This window comes from Vigna angularis, chromosome 5 (genome assembly GCF_016808095.1).
Source record: "Vigna angularis cultivar LongXiaoDou No.4 chromosome 5, ASM1680809v1, whole genome shotgun sequence".
Taxonomy (NCBI): Eukaryota; Viridiplantae; Streptophyta; class Magnoliopsida; order Fabales; family Fabaceae; genus Vigna; species Vigna angularis.
The window spans coordinates 12,312,070-12,322,300 of NC_068974.1; the positions used below are offsets into that span (position 1 = coordinate 12,312,070).

Sequence of the window (10,231 nt, forward strand, 5' to 3'; positions counted from 1 at the left end):
TTTTATTATTAGAAGAGAAGAATAAGTTGCGAAAAAGTAAAAATAATATTTATCTAAAGATTTATTTAACTTCAAAACTCTTCTACTTAAAGTTCTTTTTTGCATTTTTTTTTATCTTAAAATAGATTAGATTGTTTAAAAAATGTTTCTTATTAATTAAGTCTTGTTTTTTTCTCAACATCATTTTGTGAGAAGTAAAAACAATCTCTTTTAAGACATACTTTTATTTCATACTTCAAACACCCATGCTTTGTCATATGAATATGAAAGCTTTCAATCTGGTTTTGGAAGAGTAGAAGAGAATTTTTTTCTCTATAGGCTAAAAGTGAATGAAGATAAAGCCATCTAATAAGGAATATGAAGTCACCAAAAGGATCATATGATATCATGGTTTCTTGCCACTTGTCCTCCACGCATGCCACAAGAAGCCACTAAGTGTCTATACATCATTTGCCCTAGTGGGTTGGTGAAGTGACGCACAAAGTTATAATACACTTTTGTAGTTTTGTTCACACCATTCTTTTCTTCCTTTTACACATTAAAAGAAACATTAGTTTACAACTAACATTTGTTATTGTGGGTTTCAATCTTAATCATAATTGTAATGTTATCTTAAAATCATTTATTTTCATTACATTTTAATTTAATATAAAAATCACCCACAATGATCTTTTTCATTATTTTAAGACGTTGCCTTTTTCTTTATATTCTTATGATACTAATAACATACAGAAAAGAAAAAAAAATCGTAATGATACCAATTAACTATATAAAATAAGTATTGTTTTCCATTCAATATATTAATTTTTAATGACATGCAAAACAAAAATAGGACACCAACGATTATGAAAAGGAAGAATTAAATTACTTTGTCTTTAAATCGTTTTCAAATTTTGACTTTTTTTAAGATAATGTTAGTCATCCTAATTATACTGATTAAGAAACCAAAAGTTAATTTCTTGGATGTATAAAAATAGGCTTTCTGTTTTATAGTTTTTTCTCATAAAATTTTTTATGACTTTTTTTTTTCGTTTTAATATTTGACTAGTTAGGAGGCTGGCTCATAAACTTTCTTTCCATTGGCTCCTAAAATTAAAAAAAAAAAAAACTATATATATTTTTAACTCAAAATTATCAGTGAAAATTTAAAAACTTGTATAAACTCAATTCAAAATAAATAATCCAATCATATACAAGGCAAAAACCCCATTTTAACAAAGGTTCAAAAGGTACTCAAGAACCACTTCAAAAGCATATAGAATGTTTTGTTATATCTATATACTTATATATACTTTCACCAACACCATATTGATTTCTGAATATTTAAGCACTTTCCATTCTCACATTTACCTCAACCACTTTCCCATCTCTCTCTCACACTTAATTTTCTGAACACTCTACACAAAATGTGGTACCAGCACAAGACAAAAGCCCTGGCAAAGTTCTTGTTGGTAGCAACAGTGATAGTTGGCATTTCCATGGGAGATTCTTCGTCAAATGACAAAGCTGAATGCGCACAGCAATTGGCGGGGCTAGCAACATGTTTGCCCTATGTTGGAGGTCAAGCACCAGCTCCAGCTACAGATTGTTGCAGTGGTCTGAAGCAAGTGCTGAAGAACAAGAAGAAGTGTTTGTGTGTAATCATCAAAGATCGCAATGATCCTGACCTTGGTGGTCTTCAGATTAATGTCACTTTGGCTCTGAATCTTCCCACTGCATGCAATTCCCCTGTCAATGTCTCCAAGTGTCCTGGTAATATTCTTTTCATTTTATTAAGTTGGTATTATGTGTTCTTTTACACTCATTTAACATAGAGTATAAAAATAGTAAAAAAAAAATATTTAATGGATGTAAAATATTTATTTATGTTAAAAAATATTTTATTTTATTTTATTAACAATTAGTCTAAATTTTACATTGGACACATAAAAAAGTAAACATTTTATAATATAAATTCATAAACATTTTAATTTAAGGGTTTAGATTAAAAATAATATTATTTTTTTGAATGATTGAATTCATATTTTTCTGGTGTTTATCTCTTCGGTTAAACTTATAGAAAAACAATTAAATTCTTACCTCACATGAAAGCTAATTTTAATTTATAAAAATATATTTTTTTCTTTTGCTTATATTTCTTTCTTAAAAAAATGAATGTTATCTAATAATAGTAACTTTTCAATGGAAGCAGAACTCTTGCACATGGATCCCAAATCACAAGAGGCTCAAGTTTTTTATCAGTTGGAGAAAGGAAAAAAAGGCACAAGTCCCGCACCAAGTCCTTCAGGTAATGAAATTGACATCAAACTTTGCTTGCTAGTTACCTAAAAACATGTTTAAATTGTTAAATCAGCATTAATAAAACATAAATTAATTTGTATAATATATTTAACACTATTTTTTATCTAAATTTCTTTTAATAATGAGTTATACCTTTTTAACATATTATTCACCTTTTTATTTTTATTTAGTGTCAGACTTCATTCTACACTTCAATTCTTATAAATTTAAAAAATAATTTGTGCATTAAAAATATTTCAAGAAAGTGAATTTTTACATATTAATTTATGCAAAATTTAGTTTTAACAATAATTTAGAAGAAATTTACCCAAATACATGTTAATGGATTTATGGAAAAAAAATATATACTTTCGCACACAATTTTTTTATATTTATTTGACACTAAACTTTTTTACTTTTTTTTTCAAAAAATTATAAAAATTCACTTTTTTTAAGATCATTTTATTTTTATTAAATATGTTAAAAGAATCTTAACGTGTATCATATTATCCTTACTCTCTCTTATAAGAAGGAAATAAGCATGCAAGTGTGATTATGATGCAGCTGCACTTGGAGCAAATCCTTCAAGCAACCAAACATCCAGTGCCCCACAGAAGCATGATGCATTCTGCAAAGAAAATGGATTTTTTAAGTTAAATGTTTTGGCTATTGGGCTTCAGGTCTGGGCTTTAACTGGGCTTTTGTCCTAAACTTTTTCACTTAAAACCAATATGGAATGGTCTCTTTCATTTCTCTCTCTCCCTTTGTGTACTACTATTATTACTTTATTACTTATTATAAAAACAGGCCAAGTATTGTGTAATTGTTTTTCGCTCCAAATTATTGTAAAAGTTGTGAGGAAAAGTATGGAAAATATGAAATTTATGTTTATGAAAGTAATCGTTTTTAATATATATGTTTTTGTTATGTATATTTTGTTTCTTAACTAAATACTTTCAAAAACATTTCTAAAAAAAATGAAATGAAATTAGTCTTTCCATAAATTGGTTTATACATAAAGTAATTTAAACTTATGGAAAATTATTTTAATTTTTTTCTTTTATGAAAATGTTTCTGAAAAGTTTATCTAATGATAAAAACCACTGTAATTGATGCGCGAGTATTTCTACTGAAACCAATTCTATTTAACAAAATATTTTGTCTAACCTATCTAAAAATATCACTTTAAATATATATATATATATATGAGTTTGCTAATACGCGTACGGCTGTTTTTCAGTTGGTACATTTTAGTAATGTGTACCGGGTTTTAGTACATGAAATCTAAGTTTTAAGATTAAGGGTATTTTAATAATTTTCATTCTCAAAACTAAAAAAAAAAACCCCAAACTCTTGCTCACCTCGCTCATTCATCTCAACACTTTCTCTTTCATCTCTCTCACTCCAACATTTTCTCTATCATCCTATCGTAGCCCCAACTGAAAAAAAATCAAAAACACTGACATTTAAACAATCTTATAAAAAATGATTTTATAATGAGTTTTCATTTTATAATTTTTGTCTTATCTAATTTTATCCAATTTTCACAAGCATAAAGGAATTGGTAATTGACATGTAAAAAATCAGAAATAGTCGCGGTTAAACAATTTCTTACAAAAAATGATTTTATAATGAGTTTTCATTTTATAATTTTTGTCTTATCTAATTTTATCTAATTTTCACAAGCATAATGACATCAAAGGAATTGGGAATTGGGAATTGGCCTAGAAAAAATCAGAAACACTTGTTAAACAATTTCTTACAAAAAATGATTTTATAATAAGTTTTCATTTTATAATTTTTGTCGTATATAATTTTATCTAATTTTCACAAGCATAATGACATCTGAAGGAATTGGTAGTTAGCCTTGAGGGTTTTTTTAGAGATGATGATTCAACATATGCAGATGATGCAATTAGAGAGGTTAGTGAAGATGGTGAAATTGAAGAGATCTTGAATGAACATTTGCCTGAAGGTGAATATATGTCAATGACTCAACTCTTTACAAAGACAAATTGTTTAACGACAAGTGTTTCTGATTTTTTCAATTGGGACTACAATAGGGATGACAGAGAAAAGGTTGGAGTAAGAGAGATGAAAGAGAAAGGGTTGAGAGGAATGAGAGAGGTGAGTAAGGGTTTGGGGTTTTTTTTTTTTAGTTTTGAGAATGAAAATTATTAAAATACCCTTAACCTTAAAACTTAGAATTTATGATATATATATAAGGGTATTTTTACCTTAAAACTTAGAATCCATTATATATAAGGGTATTTTTGTCTACTAAAATCCGGTACACATTGTTAAAATGTAGCAAACCCCATATATATATATATACTGATATATATATATATATATATATATATATATATATATATATATATATATATATATATATATATATATATATATATATATATATATATATATATATATATATATATATATATATATATATATATATATATATATATACTGATAAGAGTTTATTTATTCTTATTCTATTACATTACAGGAGATTAAATTGAGATTAAATACAGTTTAAATCAATCTTTTAAAACATTTAAAAAGACAAAATTATTATAGGAGTTTCAAAAATTAAAATGATAACATTTGATAAGTAATTAGTGTTATCAAAATGGTTGTAACTCGTGAGCAAATTCGGCCCACTACGAATTTGAGTTGGGTTGAGTTTGAAAAATATATAATTTTTTTATGCGGGTTAGTTTTCAATCCGGCTCACTTAGAACCCAATTCATCCAGGTTGAACCCGTGGTGAGTTGGGGTGGCTCACCAACCCACCTAATTTAATTTAATTATTTATTATTTTGTGTTTTAATAGTATTAGTTAACATTTTTTTATTATATTGTATGAGGATAAAAAAAGATGTTTCAAGAGAGAAAAATATTATAGATTTATCTATTCAAGATTCTAATATTATAAATGGACAAGTGATACAAAAATTATCAATATTAAAAACTTATTTGTTTACCTTTTGTGTTTGTTTTTTTATTACGCGAATATTAAAAACTTATTTGTTTACCTTTTGTGTTTGGTCTTTTATTACGCTTGGATTGTATGATATTTTTGTTTTTATTTTGAATTGTCTTTAGAGTTTAACATATTTTAGAGTGAAATTTATTTACATTTGAATTAAAAAATATTGTAATTTTTTTATTTTAAAAAAAACTTATAATTAAGTGAGTTAGTGAGCCAACTCGTTTAACCCACCAACCCGTGGTGGGCCGGGTCAGATTCAAATTTTTTCAGCTCGCTAATAAGTGAGCCGGGTTGGGTTGGCTCACTAAGTGACCAACCCGTAATGAGTTGGGCCGAGTCGAGCCAGGTTACCCATTTTGATAGCTCTATATGTCATGATTCGTTTAATGACATTATCTTAATGAACTTAAAGTTTAAAACATTAGTTACCTCAAACTATGACTTCTTTACAAGTTAAAATTAGGGATAATAATATTTTTAGCCCCTAAATTATTTCACACTTTTTGGTTTTTTGTTTATTTTCCAAAATTTATCCTATTTAGGTTCTTTTTATTTTAGAAAGTTATGGATTTAGTTATCTATTACCAATATCGTTAGTTTTTTTTATATGGCAAACGATATTACGTCTTCAATCTGTTTAAAATACGTATAATGGATCCTCAGGTAAGCAAGACATCAAGATAGCTTGGTAGGAAGTCCAGATAGTCCAGTAAGGTGCATAAAAAAATTAGATAGCTCGATAGGAAGTCTTGATAGCCCAGGTCAGTAAAGTGCATGGAGAACTCAAATAGTTCGACCGAAAGTTCGAATAGCCTGGTAAGATGCATGAGAAACTCAAATAGCGTGGTGGGAAGCCTAGATAGTGTGAATAGCTTGATAAGCCCCTTATCGAGCTATTTGGACTTTCCACCAAGTTATGTGAGTTGGTGGGAAGTCCACTAAGCTATTTGATATGTATTCATATAGCTCGGTAGGAAGCCCAGATAAGTCAATGAGATGTATGAAGAACTCAGATAATTCAGTGGGAAGTTAAAAAGCTCTCAATAAGCATCTTACCGAACTATTTGAACTTCCTATCGAGAACCGAACTATCTGAACTTTTCACCGAACTATCTGAGTTCTCCATGCATTTTACTGGGATAACCTAATGCATCACCATACTATTTGGATGTCTTGCCGATCTAGAACTTAATATATATGTTTTAAAAGTTGGAGCCATGACATACCATTTATCATATATAAAACTAACAACGATAATGAAAAACTAAACTAATGACTTTCTAAAAAGAACCTAAATAGAATAAATTTTTTAGAAAAAAAGACAAAAACAAAAAACATTTAGGGACAAAATATAATTAACCTTTAAAATTAACATGCATGATTTAATTTACAAAAAACTTTTTAGCTTTCTTTCACGTTCTTTTAACACGTGTTAGTTAAATATTTTACTTTCACATTTATAGAAATATTAAATTGTTCCATCTCATCTCAAATTTCAATTATTTTTAATAAAATTTAAGATAAAATTAATTTTAATTGAAAAAGTAATTAAAATTCAAGACAAACTTATAGTAATTTATACTATACTAATTATTTAAATAATATGGATTAACAATTAGTTAAAAATTTATAAAATAATGAAGTCCAACCAATAACAATAACATTAATGAATTCGGCCATAAGTAACCTATGAATGGCCACTCCATCAATGGATTAACTTACTCACAACTTCATTTAGGTCATTGAATTTTCCACTCACTTATTTCTATTGTTGAAATTAGTACTTCTATTTTATTATTTATAACAGTAAAATTAAAAGAAATATTTGTTTTTGACAGTTATTAAATCAGTTCTTAGTACACTAAATTCTTTTATTTGGATATTGAAAATGTGTTTTTCTTCTTAATACACTTACCATTCAGTTATGTTTTTTTCTCTTTTAATTCCTTAAACTGTGGAAGACTTTTTTCTTTTGTTAAACACAGTTCATAATGTCACTAGCATTAATGATATTTAAACCATAATATTCGTCATTAAAAGAGAAATATTATATCAACAAATGAGTAATTTTTTTTTCATTTTGAGTTGACTGTAATTTAAATATTTTAAACAATTTCAAGCTCACTAATATTTTAAATTGTTTTTAAACAAATTACATTAATGTATATATTTGCAACAAATAAAAAATGTATTTACTGAGACTGTGAAATTATTTTAACAAAATGATTTTAAGAATTGTTTATTGTTATTTTTAATTGGCGTAAAAAACCTTAAATCCATAATTGTTTTGGAATGGCCGCGCTAGAAAAGAAAGAGAAGTAATAGTGGACTAATGTGATTAAACTTCAATTAAATAAGCAAATTAATTATTAAAAAAATACTTATTAAAAATTAAATATATTTTTTACTTTAAAAATAGAAAATTTATTAAACAAACAACATAAAAAATTGGAAAACTGTTTATTTTATTATCAGTTTTGAAAAATACAAACTAACTAACCCAATATCACTACTAAGTTTAAAACAAAGTATGGATTTATGAAAAGAAAAAACACAACTTAAATTAAACATATTTTCTATGCTAATGGATTATAAATAATTGAGTTTTCTAAATAAAAAATTGGAAATAATATTCTATCTTAATTTAAATTGACTATTACAAATTCAAAGTATTATATATATATATATATATATATATATATATATATATATAAAATATAATATAATATAAATTTTAATCGTAATGTAATTTAGTGTTTATGTTAAATTATTAAAAAATAAATACATATGTTATACAAATTCTCTTAAATAAATAGTAAAAACAATATTATGAAATAAATAAAAAATCACACATATGACCTCTTTAAATATAACTTACAAAAACAAATTAAAAAATAATACAATACAAACCATAATAAAACTTCAAATAAAATCAGAATAACCAAATAATAGTTTGTCCCAATGTCACGTTTAATAAGAGCATCTCATAATAAAGATAACATAATTAGTTTGAGTTTCATCAACCAAAATTTCTACTCGTCAAAATCGTGTTCATAGGTATGACCATTCAACTAAAACAGAAAGGAGAAGATGAGAAATATATAAATTACACGTGTTTTAGACATAAAAATGTCAGAATATAACTAAACGTGCAAAAATGTCATACACCAACATATGATTAATAACAAACTCACTGAATTAACTCAAATGTGTTAGTTAGTGAAACCAAAAGCCAACTATGTCTTCTATATTTTAATAAACAAGTATGTGTATAAATACATTATTTTTGTTTGTATTGAGTAGTGTTGTCGGTACTGTATTTTGATCATAAATAAAAGTTAAACACTGATTGATTTTCATCTTTGTTTTTTCTCTGTCATTCAGTGTGATACCAATGTACTGTTACATTGTTTTTAACATGGTATCAAGAGTTGTGTTCGTCCTATAAGTGAAGTGAGAGCCTTAGATGTTTGTTGTCAGTGCAAGCATTGATGTGTGAAGTGTGTAGCCTCCATGTACAATCTTGAGAATACCTTTGCAGGTATCGAGATTGGTGAAAAAGTTCTTGAATTTGTTGAGATAAAATAAAATTTTAGGGATTTATTAATAATTTTGTTTAAATTTTATTTTATTAGTTTTGGGTTTAGCAATATTTAGTTTGATTTTGATAGAGATAAAATAAAGATAGGTAGTTTTGATTTTTCATTTATTTAGGTGCATTATTATTTTATTTTGTTGGTATAAGATAGAGATATATTAAGTAGATTTTATTTTGAGTTAGTTGATATTTTGTTTTTAGTTTTTATTATTTGTACTTGGTCCAAGACCCAATTTGCACATATTTAAAGAGTGTCAAGGTTCAATGAAAATAACCACAATGAATTAAAGAGTTCAATTACTTTGTGTATGTCACCTTGTTTTTAACAAAATTCACATATTCAAGATGGTTGGGATTGGGAGTATTGTTTAGGGTGCACTATCAGTGTTTGATGGAAAGGGTTTTGATGATTGGAAGATAAAGATCCTATCTGTTTTTGGATTTCAAGATGTAGCAGATGTGGTTATGAATGGGATTGAAGATCTTTGAAATAAAGCTAGGGAGAAAACCAAGAAACACTTCAAAAAATGGACAACAAGGCCAGGTTTCTGATCTACCAATGTGTTGGACCAAAAGTATTCAACTAGATCTCCAAGGCAGCAACGGTGAAGGAGTGTTGGGAGATTTTGTTGAAGACATACAAAGACGAAGATAAGAATAAGAAGGTTCAATACTTTGTTTCATAGCATGTATGAGAATGAAACCATTGTTGAATACTTTGATAAAGTTCAACGTGTTGAATACTTTGATAAAGTTCAAGAACACATAAATGCAATGAGGGCTTACAAAGATACAATTATTGATCAATAAGAGTGAATGGTTATGGCATAAGGTAATCACAATTTTCAGCACTTGCACAAGTTAAGTCACGAGGATTTGGTTACTAGACTGCCCTCAATTGTGATTCCAGAGGAAGTTTATAGAGAATGCTTTAAATGCAAGCATTCGAAATCAAAATTCAAAATTTTTTTACTAGAAAAGTGATTGAGAAACTTGGTGTAGTGTAATATGATGTTTATGGGCCAATGCAAGTTGAAACACTTATAGTATCACTTTTGTAGATGACCTCACAAGGAAAATGTGGGTTTATATGTTGAGAAGGAAAAGTGATAACGATTGAAAATATCGTTATCTATGATGTAATTTTTACACTAAATGCACAGGTGTCAATTAGTAGAGATGTCTATGTTCATGAGTTAATTAATTGGACTTGAAGACCTACCAAAGAAGACACAAATGTTTCGAAAGTGTTTTTGAAGATATGAACCCAATGGAATAAGACAATCCTATTAATCATGGTGCAAGAAGATTATCTTGAGCTACACATCTTCCATCTCATCTTCGTGATTATGAGA

At 27.0% G+C, this 10,231-nt stretch overlaps 1 protein-coding gene across 1 annotated transcript; it reads left to right on the forward strand.

The window, feature by feature from the left end:
* The first annotated feature begins 1,308 nt into the window (after positions 1 to 1,308).
* LOC108339990 (non-specific lipid transfer protein GPI-anchored 14) lies at positions 1,309 to 3,144 on the forward strand. Its single transcript, XM_017577221.2, has 3 exons — positions 1,309 to 1,752; positions 2,192 to 2,287; positions 2,845 to 3,144. The coding sequence occupies exons 1-3, from the start codon at positions 1,407 to 1,409 to the stop codon at positions 2,988 to 2,990; spliced, it is 588 nt and encodes a 195-aa protein (XP_017432710.1). The 5' UTR covers positions 1,309 to 1,406; the 3' UTR covers positions 2,991 to 3,144.
* Positions 3,145 to 10,231: the final 7,087 nt, after the last annotated feature.